Source organism: Parastagonospora nodorum (assembly GCF_000146915.1).
Source record: "Parastagonospora nodorum SN15 chromosome Unknown scaffold_6, whole genome shotgun sequence".
Taxonomy (NCBI): Eukaryota; Fungi; Ascomycota; class Dothideomycetes; order Pleosporales; family Phaeosphaeriaceae; genus Parastagonospora; species Parastagonospora nodorum.
In genome coordinates, this window is record NW_001884554.1 from 256,554 (window position 1) to 278,111 (window position 21,558).

The window sequence follows — 21,558 nt, forward strand, 5'->3', positions numbered from 1 at the left end:
ATATGGTGTTGTGCGGTTGATGGAGCTGGCCCGTGTTGTTGCGGCTTTTTGGGTTAGTGCTGCGCTTGGCGGTAGCGCTTTCCTCCCGAGCGACCGCAAGTCTTTTGCTTCCAGCAGAGCTCCATCTTCCACTCCATCAACATCTCCCCTCTTTCCCTTCTGCATCAATCTCAATTGATTGCAGAGCTATACCAATAGCCTCTTGAGCACCACAGCCATGTTCTCAAGAGCCATCCGCCAGTCGAGCCGCCGGGTCGCTGCAATCTCTGCTTCAAGCAGAATTGCCAGCAGCATCGCTACGGTAAGTGAAATCTCCGCCATCGCAATCATCGCAACCATCGCGCCACAGCCATCTTGCGCAGCTTCTGGACTCGTGCCGCTGGCGCCGCGATGCCATTGGCCCCCCAATGGTGCCTCGCAACCATCGCGGTTCTAGCTGGGCGGCGAGGCGAAGAGCTCCCACTATGCCGAGACCAAGTTACTGACCACCATCTTCCACCAGACCCGCGCACCTGCTTTCGCCCAGGTCCGAACCTACGCCGAGGCAAAGGCCACCCCCACCGAGGTCTCCTCCATCCTTGAGCAGAGGATCCGTGGAGTCCAGGAGGAGAACAGCCTTGCCGAGACCGGTCGCGTCCTCTCCGTCGGGTACGCCAAACCAGGACATCGCAGACAAAACAGGAATGGAAAGCTGACGAGGATGACAGTGACGGTATTGCCCGTGTCCATGGAATGAACAATGTCCAGGCCGAGGAGCTCGTCGAGTACGTGAAATCCAGTTCTTGATCTCGGAACCACAAAAGCTAACGGAAGTGCAGGTTCGCCTCCGGTGTCAAGGGCATGTGCATGAACTTGGAAGCCGGTCAGGTCGGTGTCGTGCTTTTCGGTTCCGATCGATTGGTCAAGGAGGGCGAGACTGTCAAGCGTACCGGCGAGATTGTATGTATCTACGAAGTACCTAAGGAAAGATATATGCTAACAACAATTTCAGGTCGATGTCCCCGTCGGCGAGGCTCTCCTCGGACGTGTCGTGGACGCCCTCGGCAACCCCATCGACGGAAAGGGTCCCCTCAAGACGACTGAGAAGCGTCGTGCCCAGCTCAAGGCCCCGGGAATCTTGCCGCGTCAGTCCGTCAAGGAGCCTGTCCAGACTGGTCTCAAGTCTGTCGACGCCATGGTTCCCATTGGCCGTGGCCAGCGTGAGCTGATCATTGGTGACCGTCAGACCGGAAAGACCGCTGTCGCTCTCGACGCTATGCTGAACCAGGCCCGATGGAACCGAGGTTTGTCTCTTCTCTCCGTGCAGGAAGATGAAAATTCTGACGAAGTCACAGGCACCGACGAGAAGAAGAAGCTCTACTGCATCTACGTTGCCGTTGGTCAGAAGCGATCCACCGTCGCTCAGTTGGTCAAGACCCTTGAGGAGAACGATGCCATGAAGTACACCATCATCGTTGCTGCCACTGCTTCCGAGGCTGGTAAGTCCATTCTCCCCATTCTGTTGTCTGATAGCAAATGCTGACATCAACTAGCTGTGAGACATTTCCCCCCATTCTTTTACCTCTGTGACATGCACTGACATCCAGATCAGCCATTGCAGTACCTGGCGCCGTTTACCGGCTGCTCTATGGTGAGTGGCGTTCAAAATTACTTATGAAATGATTGCTAACGGAAATGTAGGGCGAATGGTATGTATCTCTCTCACCTTCTCTCTTACCTTCTCTCTTACCTTGTTCGTCGCGTGTCGGACGCGTGTACCACGCGTCTTGACCTGCGCTTCTCTCACCTGTACTTGTCCCCCCCCCCTACACTTGCTCTTCCCCCATCCACACTCGTTCCTCCTCCTCCACCACCACCACCTGGACCTTCTTCATGGCCATCCTCTCCTTCCAAGAGGCTCCCAATGGCCCCGGCATTCGCCAACGCGGTCCGCGTCGAGGGCCTCGCTGCTTCCTCAGGATGGCGGTGCGGTCAACAACACGACTGCTGCTTCCTCAGGATGAGTGTGGTGTGTCTACAAAATCCGCTGATGGCGGTTTGGACACCATCCATCCCACCTCATCATCGTCAGGATGGCGGTGTTGTCAACCCTCAACGGCGACGTCCAGTCCCTCATGGATGCCTACCTGTGGGAAGCCATCAACCTCGACGCCCCCATCTGGTGGCTACATCCCATGTTCATGACCTTATGGGACGATGAGGATGCCTTCGATCAGATCTGCGAAGCGGCGCCTTCACTCACCTTCGCACCGGGCCTCAGGGAGGTCCTCGATTCTCCCACTCCTCCCACACTCGAGTACTTCAGATCGCTCCCTGAAGTCGTCAGGAGTGAGTGGCGGAAGCATTGGGTCATCTATGCCCACATCTACGAGCACGAAGGCCGCAAGCCACGCCTGTACATCGGCTCCGCTACTGCTCAACGCGGTGCTACACCAAGGCTTGCCGTGTATGAGAAAACGATTGCGCAGACTCTCCCTCGTTTTGTCAAGAAGGCCATCACTCAAGGGTTCCGGAAAACGCGGACCGCGTTGCTCGCCTGGAGTGACATTCCTCTCCCCGGCGTCTTTCTGAAGGCAAGGCAGCGCTACTTAGGCATCGAGGGCATCTTCCAGATGCTGTTTTTCGCCAGCATCTTCGATAAGTATGAGCCCGAGTGGGCTGACTTCATGCCCTGGTGTCGTAAAGATGTGGAGTGGGAGCCTCTCTGCTCACATGTCTCTCTCAGCGAGTGTGGCAAGGGTGACTTCAGTCTGTCAACCGAGGAGCTCGAATTCCTTCATGCCATCCGGCTCAAGAACCGCCGACGGCAGAAGAACCTGGACAACCTTCGCTATCGCGTCAAATGGAAGGCCTCACGTCCCAGCCAGCGGAGGGCGAATCGTCTCGCTGTGAAGGCTACTCGCAAACACGAATGCACTACTTGCAAGATGACATTTGGGTGTCAATCTGAACTCACTGCACATCTTCGTCGAGGACTCCACAAGAACAATGTCGAGAAGCTAGCAAGGGGTGAACCCATTGGACCCAAACCCGAAGCTGTTCGCCGAGCCAAGCTGATGGCGCGCAATGTCGCACAGAGGCGGTTCCATTGCGATGTTTGCGACCATGACTTCCAAAACAAGGACAACCTCAACAAGCACTACCTCACTGCGCGTCACAGCAAGGCCGCTGCCATCGCTGACGCGGAGCTCGATAACCCGGACCTGGACTATGAATCGGACAGCGGCTCTGACGCGGACCGCGATGAGCTCGACGCCGAGGCCCTCGACACTGACTTGGACGGCTTCCAAGTCAGCGATGAGGACTAATGTGGCCCAATGCCGGGGCCATTCATTGCTATCACAACATCTCACTGGATCTGGACTACCTGCACCTTTACCTTCATGTTGCTTCATCTCGCTTTCGCTTTTACTGCAACATACACAACATTCAACATCTAACTCATATTTCCGCTTATAGGTTCCGCGACAATGGCAAGCACGCTCTGATCATCTACGACGACTTGACCAAGCAGGCTGTCGCCTACCGCCAGATGTCTCTGCTGCTTAGGAGGCCTCCAGGTTGAACCCCCCATCCCCAAAGTCATTTAGACACACACTGACATGTCACAGGTCGTGAGGCTTACCCCGGTGACGTCTTCTACCTCCACTCTCGTCTCCTCGAGCGTGCGGCCAAGATGAACGACAAGCTCGGTGGTGGTTCGCTCACTGCTCTGCCCGTCATCGAGACCCAGGGTGGTGATGTGTCTGCCTACATCCCGACCAACGTCATTTCCATCACTGATGGCCAGGTATGTTGAGTCCAGTTCATTCACAGGAATGCTTGCTGACCCTTCCAAGATCTTCCTCGAGGCCGAACTCTTCTACAAGGGTGTCCGTCCCGCCATTAACGTCGGTCTTTCCGTCTCCCGTGTCGGCTCCGCCGCCCAGGTCAAGGCCATGAAGCAGGTTGCCGGATCTCTCAAGCTGTTCTTGGCTCAGTACCGCGAGGTCGCTGCGTTCGCTCAGTTCGGTTCCGACTTGGACCCGGCGACTCGCCAGACACTCGCCAGGGGTGAGCGCCTCACAGAGTTACTCAAGCAGAAGCAGTACTCGCCCATGGCCGTCAACGAGATGGTTCCCTTGATCTACGCAGGTGTCAACGGTCTCCTTGACAATGTCCCAGTCAGCAAGATTCTCCAGTGGGAGGCCGACTTCCTTGCCCACCTCCGATCGAACGAGACCGAGATGCTCGAGACCATTGACCGGGAAGGTGCGCTCAGCAAGGACCTCGAGTCCAAGCTGAGGGAGGTTGCCACAAGCTTCACCAAGCAATTCTTGTAAATGGAGAAGGCTTGAAGAAGAGTGGGTAAACCCTATTTTACCATTTTCCGAGGGGAGCAAAAAAGTGCTGATTGGTCCTCGTGGAATAGATGTATAATAGAAGATGCGTCCTCGCCATCAGCTGTCTCAATATGGAAGATTTGTTCGTTTTCTGCATTGAACATGGCGGATGCTGCGATCGTGGTGCATGACCCCCTCTGTCCAAGACTCGACTACCCTAGTGATTCCCTTTGCGCTGTTAGCTGTTAGCGGTAGATAGCTTCGAGTAGTGGGCTTGTATATCGCGAATTCAGCTTTTGTTAAGTTACTTGCTGGTGCTATGAGTGATAATGTTTTCGCAATAGTCATTTCCACTTGAGCGATAGGGAAGGCTGAAAGTATTTATTTGACTTCGAGAGCCCTGAAGCAGCCTAATGCACTTGCGTATTGCTTCAGGACTACCCATCAGCTGTGTCGCTTAAGTATCGTACTTGAAATATTTGGCGGATGTATATGACGCTGTCATGGCATATTAGACTCACAATGTAGCATGAGAACGCACTCCGAGATAACTTTAATACGCAACGCTTCAAGGCGCTCTCATTCGCATTACTACGTGCAGGAATCTATACAAAACCTTTAAGCTCCTCTATCCCAAGCTCGCTCAGTATTACACCTCAAATCTACTTCTTCCCCCTCTCCTCATCTTCACTCGCATCCCCATCCCCATCCTTGAACGGATCATCCCCAATCTCAATCGCATCGTCCTCTGTGACTACCGGCTCGTCATGATACTCGTCATCCCACGTGGTATTCAAGCTAATATCATCCTCCTCCTCCCTCAACGTCTCCGCGGCCCCCAACGCTTCTGGGTCATCCGAGTACTCGCGCTCCAAATCCTCGATACTCGCGCGGCGAATACCCGCACGCTCTTCGGCCTCGAGTTGCGCGGCGCGCTCACGGGTTTTCTTGTACATGAACCAGCCGGTGACGATACCTGCGATCGCGCCGATGCCGATTGAGAGGTAAGATATGGCCTTTGTCTTTGGGTCCATTTTGCCGCCGGACTCTGCGATTTTCTCGAGCTGGCTGCCGATGAAGATGTGCAGCATGAGCTTGGGGGAAATAATGGCGGTCGCCAGGCCGTAGCTGGCCCAGTGGACGGTGGGGAAGGTGGCGATTGCGCCGTTGGAGAGGGAGTAGGGGAGGGGGCAGAGGCGGATCATGACGAGGAGTTTGAGCCCGTCGTGTTTGAGGGTGAGGGCCAGGGCGGCGAAGCGCTTGTCGCCTTTGATTAGGCGGTCGACGAAGGATTTGAGCAGCGAGCGCGAGGCGATGAAGGAGGCGGTTGAGCCGAGGATGGTGGCGGAGGCGGCAATGTACCAGCTTGGGTGTGTTAGTTGTGGCATAGGGTGGGATGAGGGGGACAGGAATACCCGTTTGGAAAGCCGTAGACGAAGCCTGCAATGGTCATGAGCGTGCCGTGCCCGACTAATGGCGGGAAAGACACGGCGAAGATCAAGGCCCAGAGGATCAGCCAGCCAGCTCGTATGTCTCGCCATTTCTTCGCGACAGGGACCAACTTTCCGAATATGCGCTCATTGTATATCAAAAACAGTATTCCAAACACTACCAGTAAGATAGTCGCCAGGAGAAGCAGCACCTTCTGCAGGACCGTGAGCTTGTTGTATTGCTCCATTACGCGCCGCGATGCCTTGTCGTAGCTCGTCATGATCCTCTGGCGCATCGACTGCTGGCCGTGATGCGATGGCGTCCGGCGGAAGGAGGATGTCGAGCGGCGACTCCATACTGGTGTTTCGCCTGTTTCTTCGTCTTCGAGGGGCAGGGCTAACGCGCGGACGTCGTAGTCGTCGGCTGGCATGTTTACTGTGGTTGCGGCGCGGCGCGGGACGAAGCGGGTAAGGGTGGGTGATGGAGACGAGATATAGGAAAAGGGTTATGAACTGCTACTCTCGAGCGCAGGCATTCCGGATGTGTATGATGGACGAAGCAACGGGCTGTCCACGGGTGGTTGTTGGATCTGACTTGACTAGTGCTGGCTGGACGAGCTGCTGGTTTCATCATCGCAGCGTGCTAAGTCCGAGAGCCGGGCGGGTGCATCATTGCAGGGACCAGGAGGGATGTGGACGCAAACATGGTCTGCAATGCCTTGGGACGAGTTTCGCCAGAGCGTAGAGCGTAGAGCCTATCCTGTCTCAGATGCGGCGGCTTTGCACTGCATCTCCAAAAGCTTCTTAGAAGGTTCGCTGTAGCTGTTACACGATATGCAACCTTTCAGATCGACTGCAGGCATTCAATGTCGAGCCACGTGATTCAGCCTCAGATCCGCGAACCAGGAGAGCGCATGCGAGGGCTCTTGATGGACACGATCGAGCCACCGATGGCTACAATAATAGGGTCGTCAGCAGCCCCCGTATGCTACTCTCAACAGATCCTCAGCCGCAGCATAGAACTGCCAATTGATGCCAGACCCCCCTCGTACTTGTGCGGCACCGAATTCCTGGAAGACGCGGTCCTGGTCGTCACGGACGGCGGCGGGCTAATCTTGGAATCGTCCCGCAGGCCCCCCACAGCTCCTACAGCTACGTAAGGCTAATTAGGGTCAAGCTTCATTCGCCCTTGGGATCGGGGCACCTATCCCGTTCACTCATTTTGCCCTTTTGGCTCCGCGCACTTCGTCGTAAGTCTCGCAGCGGTTCTGCGGGACGTTCAGCCCCAGTCTTGTCCTTCATCGCAGCTTCGTTTTTCTGACGCGCCGGTCGCCCTTCTCTGCCATTACCCGCAGCCCTTAATCAGCCCGTCCACCCCCAGACCTCCAGCTTCCTGCGCGACCCTTCCACCCACATCTGCATATCTTTGATCATGGTCGCCGACGTCCTCTACGAAAAGGCGCTGCCCGTGCTGCAGAACGATGCGCTCGACGAGGAGGACAAAACAGACCAGCTGGAGGAGCTGATGCGCAAGGAAACCAACCTCACGGGGAAGTCGCTAGAGAACATCGTGCTCGACTGTCTCTGGCGCTACCGCGACGCAGGCAGCTCATCGAGTAGTCCTCCCCCGAGCCGCCATACCGTCATCCGCCGTCCTTCGCCTGCGCCGTGGCAGAATCGAGCGCCGACCCCTGTGAACAACTCGCCGCGCACCGTTCACCCTCCCCCGGGCTTTGGCATTGCTCCGCCTGCCTTCAATCGTGCCAAGTCATCGACCGCGTCTCCCTTTACGTCTCCACGACCCTCGCCGCGCCTCGCCTTTTCTAGTCCGCATATCCCTCATAGTCCGAGTCTTAGCGCATACCAGTTCAGCGAGGGCCCAAGCCCAAACAATGATCTTTATGGTGACCTCGATAGCCACTCCGTAGATTGGCTCGTGAACGATGACTCGGGGAGCACAGAGTCGTCTCTGCTGGGTGACGGCACGCTCAACGGGGGTGCGGCTGAATGGGTCCAACCACAGACCATGGACATGGGCCCGTATGACATGCTCCGCTCAATTCTTAGAGACGATCGCTCAGACGAGGAGCTCGAGAAAGTGCTTGAAGCCAACGGATTTGACCTCAGCGCTGCGCTGCTTGCTTTAATGGGGCAGGCCATGGAAGGGTCGCAGCTCCCTACCCCGAGCCACGACCAGTCTGGCTATCTCATTGGAAAGTCGATGAATCCAACCTTTAGACCCGCGACGCCAGCCGGCCAGCAGAAGAGTAATATTGTGTGCAAGTACTTTCTGTCCACCGGACACTGCGCAAGAGCAGACTGCAGGTTTAGCCACGACACCAGCAAGACGCTTTGCAAGTGAGTGCCTATGACCACGTTGTTCTTCACCTTACTAACCCCTCTCAGATATTTCTTGAATGGCAACTGCCTCGCTGGTGAAACGTGCTTGTTCTCCCATGATCCTTCAGCCCTCATGGCTCGCATGGCCATCTCTGACGTATCCACCCCCACCTCTTCAATCCGCACTTCCAAACTTCCAAATGTCTGACTACGAGTTCCCCACCCTCCACTCCAACGGCTCTCCTTTCGGAACTCCGCAGATACATACCCTAGAAGCTACAACCCTGGAGCAACTTTACGGTCTGACAGGTGGCGCGACACGACCCCCACCAGGGCTCAGTCCATTCCCTGTGTTCACCCCAGGAGCCGGTAGCCGCCCGCAGTCACGGACGGGCAGTCGGGTACCATCACGTGCCACCACGCCATCCGTGCTTGCGGTAGACGATAACGAGGCGTTCCCAAGCTTGGGCTCTGCTGCTGCCGCAAAGACGGGCAAGAGGCATCATGGCAAGCGCGGTGGTCATGGTCACAAAGATGCCCCTACGCCCAACAATCTTGCGGATGTGGTGCGCATGTCCCCAGCTCCTGCGCCAGCCACTCCAGTGCGCAAAGGACTCAAGCCCACGAGAAGCTTCAACGGAACTCGTGAGAATAGCGCAGCTGCACAAGCGATCCCTGCTCCTCAGCATATCCCATGGCTAGAAACTGGCGAGAAGGGCAATCAAGCCTATCTCAAGGCTCGTGCGGAAGCATTCAAGCACGGCAGTTTACGTAACAAGTTTCTGCAAAGGTATGTATTGATCTACGTATAACGGCGTGCATGTTGCTGACCTGTCTAGTGCCGCTCAAGCTTGGAATCGTAGTGATTCTCGTGCCGCCAAAGCCCTCAGTCTCAGGGGTCAGAGCGAGAACAATCTCATGCGCGAAGCGCACCGAGAGGCTGCTCGGATTCTCTACGAAGAGCGGAATAAGGACACAGACAGCTCAGTAGAGCTGTATGTCGATCTTCACGGTATGTCCTCGTATGTCACACGAAATGAACAAGCAACTAAAATCGCAAAAGGCCTCCATCCAGACGAATCCGTATCCTATCTCGAGGGCATCCTCCTCAAGCACAGCTCATCTTCACGTCCCGTTTACGCTATTACCGGAACGGGCCATCACTCCAAGAATGGCAAAGACAAGGTGGGCAAAGCAATCCGCGGTTTCCTCAACGAATGGCGATATGCCTTCCGCGAATTCTCAGTGCCGGGCGACCGCAACAATGTCGGTGGTATATTAGGTATCGATCCCAGTAGCTTTGACAAGAGCGTTGCGGAGAGGCCGAAGGATCCTGACAGCGAGTCGGAGAGTGCGAAGAAAGACACCAAGATCAGGATCATGAAGAGGGATGAAATGCTAGATGCGCCGAAAGGACCGAAGCGGGCCGTGTGAAGAAGCCTGTAGGTAGCAAGAAATAAGAAACCTTTACTTCACGTTGTGCGTATTTGTGTGAGTTCTCTCACCTACTCAGCTCGTGTCCTCCAATTTGTGAGGTTGATATGAACAGCTGATGCATCGCCACCGCAAGATGTCATATTGAATGCCGCGTAGGCATGTGGCATGGCATCAAGCACGTGCACGCTTGTCTTCGGTCGAGGAAGGTGCTCTGCCACCGCGCCTTCCTCAACTGGCAGACTTTGCCCTCATTCTCAAGCTCTCCGCCGATCCTACACTCACTTCCACCTTCGTCTCGCTCAGCTTTGAACTGAGATACTGTGCATACGTACGCACACCAACCTCACTCTCGCATTCTTACTTCGTACGTGAAGGCCTTCAGCTCGCACCACCTCACTCCAGTCCAGATGCGACTCATCTAGCCCCGAACATGAGTCAACGCAGCAGACCGGGCAGTGCCCAAGCGCTCGCTGACCAGCAACGAATGTCATTCACAGCCGCGGAAGCGTTGCTATGGGGTAAGAGAACTGCAGAAGAGCACCACCACATCAGTTCTCGTATGCGAGATCTCGAAGAGCAGCACCAAGTATATCACAGCCGAATCCAAGCTACAGAAACTGTCGCCGAAGCTGCAGAGGCTGCGACTGCACGGATCCGACGAATCGAGCAACAAATCGCTGCTATTGAGTCAGATGAACAAGACCGCCCTTTCGACAAGTGGGTAGAAGGTGAGGTGTCGACGTTCAAGGTGTTCGCCGAGAAGAACAAGAACGTGCGACAGAAGCAGATTGAGCTTGAGGGCAAGATCTCTTGCCTTGAGGACTCTGTTGATAAGGCCAAAGATGTTGCTCTTGATCTCGAGATCCTGCTGGAGCGTATTGCACGTCTTGAGAACGACCGCAACAAGGATGCAAGCCTAATCAGGAAGCTTGAGAGTGAAGTCACTGATCTCAAGGTCGTGCGCCAAAACAAAGCGATCGTAGGCACGCATATGCCCCCACCATCGACTGGAAGAGCGACGCCGGAGCAGATGTATCCGCCGCCATCAGCACAGCCGGTCGCTGAAGTCGATGATGCAGCAGATGAGACGGAAGACGAAGAAATTCTACCTACGCAACCCATCATACATCCCCAGCAGTATACCGGTGGAGAAGCCCCTAAGCTCAGTAACTAAACCAAAGTACAAACATACCACACTGATCTATGACTACTTACTAACGATTGCAGGAGCATGAGCACTATTACATCGTCATCGCCCAAGAAGAAGGGGCGCGATGAAATGTCGGCTAGACTTAGAGTGATGCAGAGAAAGTCAATTCACGATCCAAAGTACACGCTTGAGGACGAACCTAGGATGGACCATACGCCAACGGTCCGTATGAATCCACCTCTCCATCCTCGTCCTGCTCCACTGCCTGCTACCCAAATGGTGGAGAGGTCAGACCCACAGAATCTTGTACCACTGGACAAAGACATGCCAGGTTCTCCTCCAAAACGCCAGCCAGCCAAACAGTTGGTAGTCAAATTGAACGTCCGAAAGCGAAAGGTCGAAGACATCGCCCCAAAGCCTCGCCTGACACGATCTCAAGCAAAGAAGATCAACGAATCAAATCACGCCGAGTTCGAAGTGCCGCAGCCAAAAGAGGTTGTTGGTTCTGGGGAGACACAGCTTGTCAATGAGCCTGCAGCGAAGCGAAGGAAGCCTAACGTTACTCGACCTCCACACCAGTCACAGCCACGTGCAAAAGTTAAGGCGGCGAAGAAGCCTGCGCATGCAACACAGAATGCTGCAAATCTTGTCAAGACTGAACCACGCAAGACGGCTGCTGCGTCAAAACGCACCAAACCAGCTGCTGCACCCGTACAGCCAACAGCGGAAAATCCAGCAAGTCCCGAGAAGAAGAAAGTGTCCAAGGCAAAACCTTCGACAAGACCAAAGAAGTATGACGACGGTTCGGATGCTTATCCCAAGGAGGCTGGATCGTCCGTCCCAAGGATTCCGGGTCCTTCTAAGCCCGCATCATCCACGTCCTACATGCAACGTGAAGCTCCGTACACGACGCTGGGACTAGATGAAGGACCTACATCGGAGACCATGGGGCCTCCCTTCTCGCGTAGAGGGCCAGCAACCTCTTCACGTGGGTCGAGGCGCCCCCTTCTCATCTCGCCTGTGACTCTGGACCAGGCTACATACGAGCGGATGAAGAAGCAATCGAATCTGATCATCTGAAGGGTTATGTACGAGGGTTGATATACGCCTTTCTTGTCGCTACTTCATGTCTCTTTGAACTCATACAACCCATCACGATCCTCAACTGGGACCTCCATATTCGCTTCTTCAATATCCTTTCCATTCACCTTCATGCCTGCACGCATGATATCCCCCGTCTTGACTGGCCCAACACCCTTTGGCGTACCCGTCAAAATAATATCACCCTTCTCCAGCGTCATCACCCTGCTGATGTCGCTCAGCTGCCGAGGAATCCGGAATAGCATGAGCTCTGTGTTGTCAGACTGCTTCATCTCGCCGTTTACCGACAGCCAGATGTGAGCGTTCTGAGGGTCCGGAATGCGAGACTTGGCAATGAGGTTACTGATGGGCATGAATGTGTCGAAGCCCTTGGCGATGGACCAGGGAAGACCTTTTTTCTTCGCTTCGTCTTGCACGTTTCGGGCGGTCATGTCGATGGCGAGGAGGTAGCCTGTGTTTTGAAGATGTCAGAGTTAAGGCCATTTGGAGGAAGGTGCACAGAGTCAAGTAGTAGTGAGAATAATATCAACTTACCTTCAATAGCGTCCATGGCTCCTTTCGTGTCTTCAGGATGTAAATCACGTACTGTCTTGCCCATGATCAGGCCAAGCTCGACTTCGTAGTGCATCGTTACACCGCGAGGACGAAGGACGGGGCCAGCGCCGGGAAGAAGGATGGAAGACGGGGGCTTGAGGAAGAAGAAGGGTTGGCGGGGTGTGGCGCTTGAGAGCTCTTTAATGTGGTCGCTACACCATACTTTAGGAGGTGTCGACGATCAATTCTGGAGGACATCTTACGCATAGTTACGGCCGATGCACATAACCTGAAGTACTGTCAGTCTCCAGATACTCTCTGTCTGTGAGCTGTGTCGTGATCATTGAGTATGATCCGTAGCCAGTTGTTTGCTTCGTCGTCCACCTTCCTTCTCTTACGGAACTAAGCTTCGCCAAACTACAATGTCCCGACTATCCAGCTCTTTTGACCGTGATATCGTAGCACACGCACGTGCTCTACTCTGTCCCACCCGGTAGACGTGAAGGAAAACCCAACATACCTTCCTGCAATTATTCCGAATCGCCTGTATACTCGCCATCGTATCCAATTCAATCTCCCAATTCAAGAGCGTTTCTTGCACAAAAAAGCGAATGTTATCAGCAAAGACTCACGCAACGCGCACGTTCTCGTCGGCAATTCACGGCGGTATCTCTTGGCGGTGAGGTACGGCATCCCCAAGCCGATGTGGGATGAAGCTCTGACCTCCACATCCATCTCTCTCTCTGTCTCCACAATCCCACGTCACGAAACAGCTACACCACATCAGACGGGCGACCACAACATTCCAAATATTCCTACAATGGCGCAGGAACAACAGGAACAACAAGAATCCCCCCTCCACCTTGCTGAAATCCTCTCCGACCTCGTCTCTTTACGAGTCTGCGTTTGTCTCCCCTCTCCCCGCTCCCGCACGCCTCGACTAACATCCCTCAGGACCCATCCGCCGCCCTAGCCCTCGTCTCCGCGCGCCCCAACACCTCCACCCACACAGAGACGCAGAAAAACGCAGAAGAAGACGACGTCGAGTTAGGCCGGGCGAAGGAGTTGCTCAAGTTGCATTACGATGTCAAGGAGAGGCATAAGAGAGGGGATTTAGCCAGGGGGCTGGAGGAGGCGAGGCGCGAGGTGGGGAGGGTTGTTGGCGGGTGAAGAGGAATCAGGATTTGATTTGAGAAATGAGGTTTTATGTGCGGAAAGAGCATCATGTATGGCGCGGCGCATGCATGGCAGCTGGGGAGGATGGGAAGTTGGTCCGGGCCGATATGAGATAGAGGATATGCGTCTGTGATAAAGGCTGGGCTGAGGAAGAAGTGTTCGTGCCAGATGGACTTGTGGTCATGAAGCTGCATGTCAATTGCAAGGATCGATGGCTGGCACTGGGGTCTAGAGATATTCAGTTCTACGGTCATAGACGCCATCCCCGAATTCATACGCACGGCCATGGCACGATAGAGCAGAAGAATAGTCCAGATGGCATTCTTCGTCAAAGAGGAGAAAGAGTTCTAGGTTACAACAAGAGTAGCGATCAAGGGTGCTGGGGTAATAATGTGGGAATCCATGCCGCCAACCGAAAGGTATCATTTTCCACCGACGATAGTCATACACGCTTTGACCAAGGGAGCAACGTCTTGGCCTGCCTTCTTCTTCTGGCGCAGCATGACGACCAGCGGGACAACGTCTTTGGGTGTACCGACACGTAGGACCTTTGGTAGGACCTTGGCAGCCACCTTGGACTTCGCGTTGCCGAGTTTGGAGGACTTCTTGGACCTGTAGGACATGTGTTAGTAAGGGTGAATGTAGTGTGGATGGCACGCTTACTTCAAGCTTGGTGCGCCAGCGGCAGGTGCAGCAGGTACGGGAGGTACAGCTGGCGCTGTGGCTGGAACTACTGGATCCTTGACGTCTTTGGCGTTCTCCTTGACTTCCTTCTTGACTTCGGCGGCGGCGTCTTCGGTCTTCTTCTTGGCGTCTTTGGCAGCGTCCTCGACTTCTTTGAGGGGTTCCTTGACGGGTTCAGCTGCTTTGGGCGCTCCAGCCACCGCAGGATCGCCGGCTGACGCTCCATCGACTGCCGGGGGCGACTCAGGCGCAGCTGCCGCGGGCTCTTCAGGTACTGCAGCTTCCTCGGGGGCGGCATCTGCAACAGGGTCTTCGACAGGGTCTTCGGGGGCTGTCTCTTCGGCAGGGTCTTCTGGGGCAGGCTCCTCGACCGGGTCTTCTACTGGGTCTTCAACGGGTTCGTCCGCCGGGGGCTCTTCAGCGGCAGGCTCCTCAAGGATTTCTTCGACAGCTTCAACAACGGGATCCTCAACGTCGGACATGGCTGTTTATTGAAGGTGGAGAGTAGAAAAATAATGTAACAGCGATGGCTGATGTAGAAGACGTGGAAGAAGTGTGATGCTGGATAGTGGTTGAGTGATGGAGAGACCGAAGTGCTAGGGAGGCGATGGACTCGATAGATAAGCACATGGTGAGGAAGGTCCAGTTGTGTTGTCAAACAGCCGTGGTTGCTGCTATTGGTCTTCAACGCAGGATCTCATGCTTCGGGAAGCCTTTACTATCAAGAGGCTGCTTCTGCATTGGGTGAGTGTACCGTCTTACAGCAAGATTACTTCGGCATTTCGGTTGTGAACTTGTCGAAGCTATAGAGTCCATGCCTTCCTTTACACTCCAGTTGCCTAATTGAACGTTGAAATTATTATAGTGAAGTCTTAATGCTGTTTGTTGCTCGGGTGAAGCTGGTGTGGAGCCAGGGTCCGCCGTGCTCGTACCTGAAACTGACGTAGCTTCTGACAGCCTTCGCCGACCCGCCGAGCCGCAACCTGGAGCTCGCGACCTCTGACACTTCCACTTTCGCCGCAATCCCATCAACACAACACGCCCCAAGCCGCACGCAGCCGAAAGTACGACTACAGCCGTCAACATGGCGCTCAGCATCGACCAGAAGCGTCTCAAGGCGACTAAGTTTCCACCTGAGTTCGATAAGAAGGTCGACATTGAAAAGGTCAACATTGACTTGATGAAGAAGTGGATCGCCAACAAGATCACGACCATCCTCGGCGACGAAGACGACATTGTAGTCGAGACATGCTACAACCTCCTTGAGCAAGATCGATTTGTAAGACAGCACTCTTCGCGTCGTCGACCTACATATTAGAGCTAACGTTTGGCAGCCCAAAATCAAGGAGATCCAGATCCAGCTCACGGGCTTTCTGAACAAGGACACACCGGCATTCTGCAAAGAGCTATGGGACCTCATGCTGAGTGCACAGGAAAGTCCCGTCGGTGTACCGCGGGAGCTGTTGGAAGCGAAGAAGCTCGAACTGCAGAAGGAACAGGTGAGAGCTGCGAGCTTTGCAGCAATTGGCATAGCTAACCTCGCATGCAGATGTCCAAAGCCGAAGCCGAGCAACGCCGCCGCGAAGGTCAAGAACAGACCGACATGATCGACTCGTTCCGCCGCAACGAACGCCCAGATCGTCCCGAACGCTCCGAACGCCCTGAACGTGGACGCGGCGGTCGCTTTCGCGGCGATGACCGCAGAGGAGGTGGTCGAGGGCGAGGTAGAGATTTCGATCGCGGACCACCACGCCGGGGTTCGCGGTCTCCACCGTGCGTCGATCCGTCAGACCATAGAAGAGTGCATACTGACCTGTACAGGCGACGACGATCCCCACCACCACGTCGCGAACGTGACATTTACGTCCCGGGCGGGAGCGGTGGTAGAAGTCGCGGCCGGGGAGGCCGTCGTGACAAGTCTCGTGAGCGCCGTCGCTCGCTTTCAGGCAGTCGCTCTGCTTCTCCACCACCTCGTCGCATTCGACGCTCACCCTCTTCAGATCGCTCACGAACACCGCCCCGACGACGACGCCGATCGCCATCATCGAGCCGGTCTAGATCACCGCCGCCGCGCCGTGCACGACGCTCTCCCTCTCTGGGTTCGAGGTCTCCGCCACGACGGAGGAGGGACAAGTCCTGGTCTCCAAGCCATGATAGCAGAAGGTTACCCAAACATACCTCGCGCTCTGCCTCCCCAGCAAAGAAAGACAAGTCCAACTCACCACCACCCAGGCTGTCACGATCGCGTTCACGCACGCCTCCGCGTCGCCGTCGAAGGTCTCCTAGCAGCTCACCAAGTCCCGTTCGAGACCGGCGCCGTAGACACTCGTCTTCCGAAGCGGATTCGCATGGCTCACGCGCCGACATCAAGAAGCGCAAGCTTTCAGTTAGTATGAGTCGATCGAGGTCACCAAGCAAATCTGGCCGATCGAAACGCAAGATTACCCAATCGCCATCAGCATCACCAGCTTGATGAAAGCAAAGCCTAGAGAGCACGGTTGGTATTCGCATGAAGACCGCCAAGTCATACACCATCGATCTTCTGCTCAGACTGAATACTTCAAACTTTCTTCTATAAGCTCTTCGGTGGCCCCCGCCATGCATGGCACCACGCTATCGCGTCCGTATCCAGCAACATCGGCGGCCTCGAATGATAATTCCTGCCCATGCGACAACATCGCCATCTTCAGGTGTAAAAGGCGTTCCGGTATCCATTGCGCCACCCAAAATGCATAGTCCCATGATTCGTAGATTAGGTATTCCTCCACCAATAGACATTCATATTATACTGGAATGGTCCAGCTGCATGCGTGAATATGTCCTGCAACTGACCGATGGTGCCGTCCCTAGTGGCCGCGAGTGCTGATGCTGATGTCACTCTCGTATTAGTAGGGTCTGTTACTGCTCCTCGCCTTCTTGGCTTGAATCTTTGTCGTAAATTCCGGCCATGAGGTCAGTAGAGCCAGGTCTGGTGCAGACAGGCCCTCCAAGGAACCGCTGCCCAGATCATGGCTGCACAAGACACTGGAGCCACGCGTAAGAGGCTCTCAGTGGTTGAATAAGTGACTGGTGAGACCACCATGAATGGGGTCATATCCTGTGACGGCGATGATCATGATGCTTCAACCGTCACGTCGTCTGCACTGAGCGGCTACGACGCTGATATCGTCGAGCTTGCCTGTAGTATGTCAGCAGTGACATATGTGGTGACGGAGTCTTACGTACCTCCTTCAATCGAAAGGCCCTCGTCGATCGCTTTCTCCATATACGGGCTCTCAGCAAACGGATCCTGGGCAATTTCCCGCGCCGCATTGACGAGCCGCTGCGCAACAAACCGCATGCCGTCTGCATACGTCTGCTGCTCTGTATCTTTATCCTTATCACCAGTCCACTTCTCCATGCTTTCAACGACGTTTGTAACCACCTCATGCTCCCACAGATTATCAACCACGCCATCGGTCATGGCCAGCACGACATCGTCTTCCTGAAGCACGACGCGATCCACAATAGCGTTGTCGTTTGGCGTGTCGGGACTATTAGTCCCCAGCTGCCGCGGACAATCGAACCAGTGCCACTGCTCTTCTGTGCGGAATATCACCTCTTTGGTACTCGGCCGTATCACGAGGATTTGCGAGTCGCCGAGCTGCGTCACGTAGAGAATCGGGTGGTCGGGCATGTCGTTGTCGGAGCTGAGCAGGGCGCCGCACGCAGTCGTGGTGCCGTGCCACTCGTTTGGCTCCGAGGTTGCTTGTTTTGTGAGTTCGTATGCAGATTGCAGGTATGCGACGGGATTGGGTTCGGTGGTGGGCGAGTATGCGGCTTTTTCGGTCTCGAGGGCCCAGAAGTGGAGGATGAGCCGCGACCATAGGCTGTGCTGGTATGTCAGAACATAATGTGCCATGGCAATTTCTTGAGGGACTCACGCGGCATGTCCTTTCTCCCGCGTACCCCAAGCCCCCACGCCGTCGTTTGCGCCGATGAAGTAGTCGCCGACTAAAACCGCGTCGTCGCCATTCGTTACCCCTCTGATCATTTCCCCGTTGACTTTCGGCCTGCGGTCCTTGCTCTTATTGTGTGTACTCAGCGGCTCCGAGAAGCTCGTGGACGGCAGGGACAAGAACGGCGGCGGGAAAGGTCTCGAAGGTCGTTTCGCAAACAGCGCATATCCGGCTTCAAAGTAGAAAGGCGGCCGTGTCTTGGGTTTCGGCGGATTCGCATCATCCGGCACAGGCGTTGTGGTGCCTACTCTGGGCTCCTGGGACTTTTGCGCGTACCATCTCGCGTTCTGTACGAGACGGGTTCGCGGAATGTATAATTTGGTAGTTCGCCGCGCTTGCGAGAGGAGGGCGGCGGTGGTGGGACGCAATCGGAGAGAAGGCGCGACCATGCCAGCGACTCGGGGAAGAGGTTTCAGGGAGTCTGCTGCACACCAGGGCTGGGTTGATCAAAAGCGCATGGTTAGGCGGAGCCCTCGTTATCGGCATGTGGGGACCTTGAGACGGGCGATCGCATTTATTTCTGGATGGCTGCCGGGGAATGTTGAGGTAGGGCTGACTAAGGCTGATGACGTCTTGTTGCCATGCAGCCTTGCAAAGTACCATGGTAGGTTATGGTAGTATATAGTCTACTTTCTATATCGGAGTGCTCGAGATGACTTTCAATTATTTTCAGAGTGTCACAGGTTGTACTTCAAATGTAGTCGAGTACAATCAAGTCCGAGAGAAAGTTTTCGTGATATCCCATTAATCTGGTACTTCTCGTCGAAATAAAGCTGGCATAAGCATCTCTTGCTAGAAAGACATCTGTACATGCATTCACACAAGACTATGTGAACTTGCAATAAGCATGCCTGAGGGTATGTTGAATCCAGCTTTGCAGCACCAAATCCCCGAGGTATTTCCATGCGCCAGCAATGCAATATTGAACTTTGAGAAAATAGGGATATCCTCCCATTTCAAGCTCTCCTCTTCATGAAAGTTTCCAAATCCTCCTTCGTGGCAACACCCAGCACGAACTTCCGGCTGGCATCCGTCACCACCGCGAAGTCCTGTTTGCCGATTCCGTCAACCCCGCCATTGAAGAACTCGTCCAGCTCCTCCAGCGGTGTCTCCGTGGTGATGACCTTGTACCTCCTACCACGTCGCTGGAACTTGTGCATGGCCTCTTGGACCGGATCGCTGTCTTTGACCTTGCCTTCCTTTAGCAGCTCCTGCAGGCGCGGGATGCTGATGTAACCCAACAGTGCGCGGGTTTCCTGCGATGTGACGGTGAGATGGGTGTAGTCGCGCTCGAGCCCGCTCATGAGAGCCCATGAGATCGGATCAGTAGGCTTGACGGAGAGAGCGGGAGGTGGGTCGAGATCTTCCACGGTCGCCTGCGCCTGTTAGTCCTTGGTTCCTCGTGAACGTCAAACAGGTTGCGTACACCACGGTATTTGTTCGCCCACAAGGCTTGGTAGTCGCCGTTTGTGGTGCCATTCGTAGCAGGGGCTTCTGTAGCCATGTTGGAAAAGGATAGCTATGGTGTCAAGCTTGCGCGCTACTCTCAGAAATTGTAGGGCTGGATCTAGGACCCTGACGTCTTTGCGCTAGCTGCCTACGGGTATGCACAAGCCCGCCGTGAACGGCCACTGCATTACGGGTTACCAATAGATGCACGCTATAGTTTGCTGGTCGAGGGTTGATTCTGAATTTGTCTGAAACAGTCTGATGAGCTGGTTTTGACCCTGATTACCGCAGCACTTCGCCATAGCAGTTGCCAGGCCAAAATAACCGCCCAGACAGTGCGCATTCATGTCCCAGTAATTCGAACGGTGTTCACCGTCAATTGAGTACCGTTTGCCATATTGTAAAGGGAGATCCCCCTATGCGCGATGTGCAATGTAGGGGAGATTGTTGTGCCCAGGTGGTGTGTAGTTATCGAAGGCCAAGACATCTAGAGCGGCTAGGTAGGTCTAGCGACAACCGCCAGAGCCCTGAATGTCCCACCTCCATACACCATCGCCAACACATTACTTCTCTCCCATGTAACGTCCATTTGTCGTGGGCCACCCCACTTCACGTAACTCTGGACAGCCGATCTATCTTCTTTCTTTAGAATACAACGACCCGCCCGACGCTCCGCTGCCCCTCGATCGATAGAACTAGCTGCGTCAACACACTCCACGACCATTGACCGCCATAGCAACGAAGTCCGAGAGCCGGAGACACGTGTGGGCTACGCTATGGGAGTTATTTAAAACTCGTGTTTAGGCGATCCGCAGATCCGCCGTGGCAAATCACAACCAGGGAGCTGCATAGAGGATTTGAGAGTCGATCGCGAGCATCGTAGCATGTCAAGCGATACGGCAGAGCGAACGCCTCATCGATGGTGCAGATAGAAGTCCAAAATATTGCATAGATATGCACATACAAGATGCCCTCGACAGGATCTGAACAGGCTCTCGATCTCCTGCATCATAAGGTCTGACCTGAAGTCCCGCAATACGACGAGCTCCGAAGCCGTCCCGTATCCCACGCACCCGCAAATAAGTATATATCTGGTTTAGACCAGTATACGTGCAAGAGCTAGGAACTAGGTTGCTTATCGATAGCGAATACAGTCGAAGATCGAGTGGCCGAACCCTATATTACGGAAGTCTGGACATCAGCATGGCTCTAGCTCTCAGGACACCCAAATTACGGGGACTTGCCGTATCTACGGTCAGCACGCCTGGGTGCCCTTCGATACTGAAAGACTATACACTGCTTCACGCTCGAACACGACGTCTTATGGTCACAAGTCTCCTGTCACGCTACAGTGAGGTTTCATCCATGCGGACAAGCATCACAACTATTCAATGTCTCTTGCAGCCGTGCTAAAAGGATTCATTGTTTCTCGAGCGAAAACGTAGCTGCTTCAAATACTGCTCGATGTATGAGGATGACCACGTGGAGCCGTCGAGACCTGGAATACTAGGTCATGGTACCAGTCCCTTGAGCCGATTGTGGATAGATGCCACCCAGAGACTCCGATGAACGCAATGCCTGCATGTTGGCCAAACACGTTAGTTTGGAAACAAAATTCCTTATTGCCACATCTATGTGGAGAGGTCTACAATCCCTGGGTGTCTTTATGCAGAAAGTTATGCTGCAATTATGTTGCAACAGTCTATTGGGTTTCCAAGAGTCGGAGTCGACCGTCTAACCCCTACCCTTGAGGTGTTCACCGAGCTACCCGGCGTTAAGTGAGACTGGAGTATTCTAGTCATTTCAAAACGCAATTGACAAAATGCGGTACAAAACAAACCCTCACGGAGATCATGCGCGAATGGTTCGCAGCGGTGTCGACGCACGGAATACCTGATGGGCGTTGAGTTTGTAAGAGCTGGGATCGGATCTGCTTT

The 21,558-nt window shown here is 54.6% G+C and overlaps 10 protein-coding genes across 10 annotated transcripts; 5 read left to right on the top strand and 5 right to left on the bottom strand.

Annotated features, from left to right (window-relative positions):
* Positions 1-140: 140 nt before the first annotated feature.
* Positions 141-4,629, top strand: SNOG_04213 (hypothetical protein). Its single transcript, XM_001794582.1, has 13 exons — positions 141-301; positions 503-648; positions 708-764; positions 819-939; positions 992-1,283; positions 1,335-1,478; positions 1,587-1,630; positions 1,895-2,008; positions 2,109-3,309; positions 3,460-3,560; positions 3,612-3,790; positions 3,840-4,343; positions 4,412-4,629. Exons 1-9 carry the CDS (start codon positions 218-220, stop codon positions 3,306-3,308), a joined length of 2,202 nt encoding a protein of 733 aa, XP_001794634.1. The 5' UTR covers positions 141-217; the 3' UTR covers position 3,309; positions 3,460-3,560; positions 3,612-3,790; positions 3,840-4,343; positions 4,412-4,629.
* A 355-nt stretch (positions 4,630-4,984) lies between these two features.
* Positions 4,985-6,183, bottom strand: SNOG_04214 (hypothetical protein; the record flags this gene model as incomplete). Its single annotated transcript, XM_001794583.1, has 2 exons — positions 4,985-5,687; positions 5,738-6,183. The coding sequence occupies 2 exons, from the start codon at positions 6,181-6,183 to the stop codon at positions 4,985-4,987; spliced, it is 1,149 nt and encodes a 382-aa protein (XP_001794635.1).
* Positions 6,184-7,184: 1,001 nt separating this feature from the next.
* SNOG_04216 (hypothetical protein) lies at positions 7,185-11,759 on the top strand (the record flags this gene model as incomplete). The annotated part of the gene is made up of 6 exons (XM_001794584.1): positions 7,185-8,110; positions 8,433-8,882; positions 8,956-9,104; positions 9,168-9,520; positions 9,726-10,695; positions 10,972-11,759. 6 exons carry the CDS (start codon positions 7,185-7,187, stop codon positions 11,757-11,759), a joined length of 3,636 nt encoding a protein of 1,211 aa, XP_001794636.1.
* Positions 11,760-11,763: 4 nt separating this feature from the next.
* On the bottom strand, positions 11,764-12,909 carry SNOG_04217 (hypothetical protein). Its single transcript, XM_001794585.1, has 4 exons — positions 12,835-12,909; positions 12,578-12,603; positions 12,315-12,526; positions 11,764-12,231 (listed from the first exon to the last, which is right to left on the bottom strand). Exons 1-4 carry the CDS (start codon positions 12,871-12,873, stop codon positions 11,804-11,806), a joined length of 705 nt encoding a protein of 234 aa, XP_001794637.1. The 5' UTR covers positions 12,874-12,909; the 3' UTR covers positions 11,764-11,803.
* A 225-nt stretch (positions 12,910-13,134) lies between these two features.
* SNOG_04218 (hypothetical protein) lies at positions 13,135-13,484 on the top strand (the record flags this gene model as incomplete). Its single annotated transcript, XM_001794586.1, has 2 exons — positions 13,135-13,218; positions 13,269-13,484. The coding sequence occupies 2 exons, from the start codon at positions 13,135-13,137 to the stop codon at positions 13,482-13,484; spliced, it is 300 nt and encodes a 99-aa protein (XP_001794638.1).
* A 428-nt stretch (positions 13,485-13,912) lies between these two features.
* SNOG_04219 (hypothetical protein) lies at positions 13,913-14,656 on the bottom strand (the record flags this gene model as incomplete). The annotated part of the gene is made up of 2 exons (XM_001794587.1): positions 13,913-14,102; positions 14,154-14,656. The coding sequence occupies 2 exons, from the start codon at positions 14,654-14,656 to the stop codon at positions 13,913-13,915; spliced, it is 693 nt and encodes a 230-aa protein (XP_001794639.1).
* Positions 14,657-15,258: 602 nt separating this feature from the next.
* On the top strand, positions 15,259-16,570 carry SNOG_04220 (hypothetical protein; the record flags this gene model as incomplete). The annotated part of the gene is made up of 3 exons (XM_001794588.1): positions 15,259-15,453; positions 15,509-15,673; positions 15,812-16,570. 3 exons carry the CDS (start codon positions 15,259-15,261, stop codon positions 16,568-16,570), a joined length of 1,119 nt encoding a protein of 372 aa, XP_001794640.1.
* Positions 16,571-16,772: 202 nt separating this feature from the next.
* Positions 16,773-17,040, top strand: SNOG_04221 (hypothetical protein; the record flags this gene model as incomplete). Its single annotated transcript, XM_001794589.1, has 2 exons — positions 16,773-16,864; positions 16,977-17,040. The coding sequence occupies 2 exons, from the start codon at positions 16,773-16,775 to the stop codon at positions 17,038-17,040; spliced, it is 156 nt and encodes a 51-aa protein (XP_001794641.1).
* Positions 17,041-17,296: 256 nt separating this feature from the next.
* Positions 17,297-18,561, bottom strand: SNOG_04222 (hypothetical protein; the record flags this gene model as incomplete). The annotated part of the gene is made up of 3 exons (XM_001794590.1): positions 17,297-17,352; positions 17,400-18,043; positions 18,098-18,561. The coding sequence occupies 3 exons, from the start codon at positions 18,559-18,561 to the stop codon at positions 17,297-17,299; spliced, it is 1,164 nt and encodes a 387-aa protein (XP_001794642.1).
* A 567-nt stretch (positions 18,562-19,128) lies between these two features.
* Positions 19,129-19,676, bottom strand: SNOG_04223 (hypothetical protein; the record flags this gene model as incomplete). The annotated part of the gene is made up of 2 exons (XM_001794591.1): positions 19,129-19,548; positions 19,599-19,676. The coding sequence occupies 2 exons, from the start codon at positions 19,674-19,676 to the stop codon at positions 19,129-19,131; spliced, it is 498 nt and encodes a 165-aa protein (XP_001794643.1).
* Between the last annotated feature and the right edge of the window lie 1,882 nt (positions 19,677-21,558).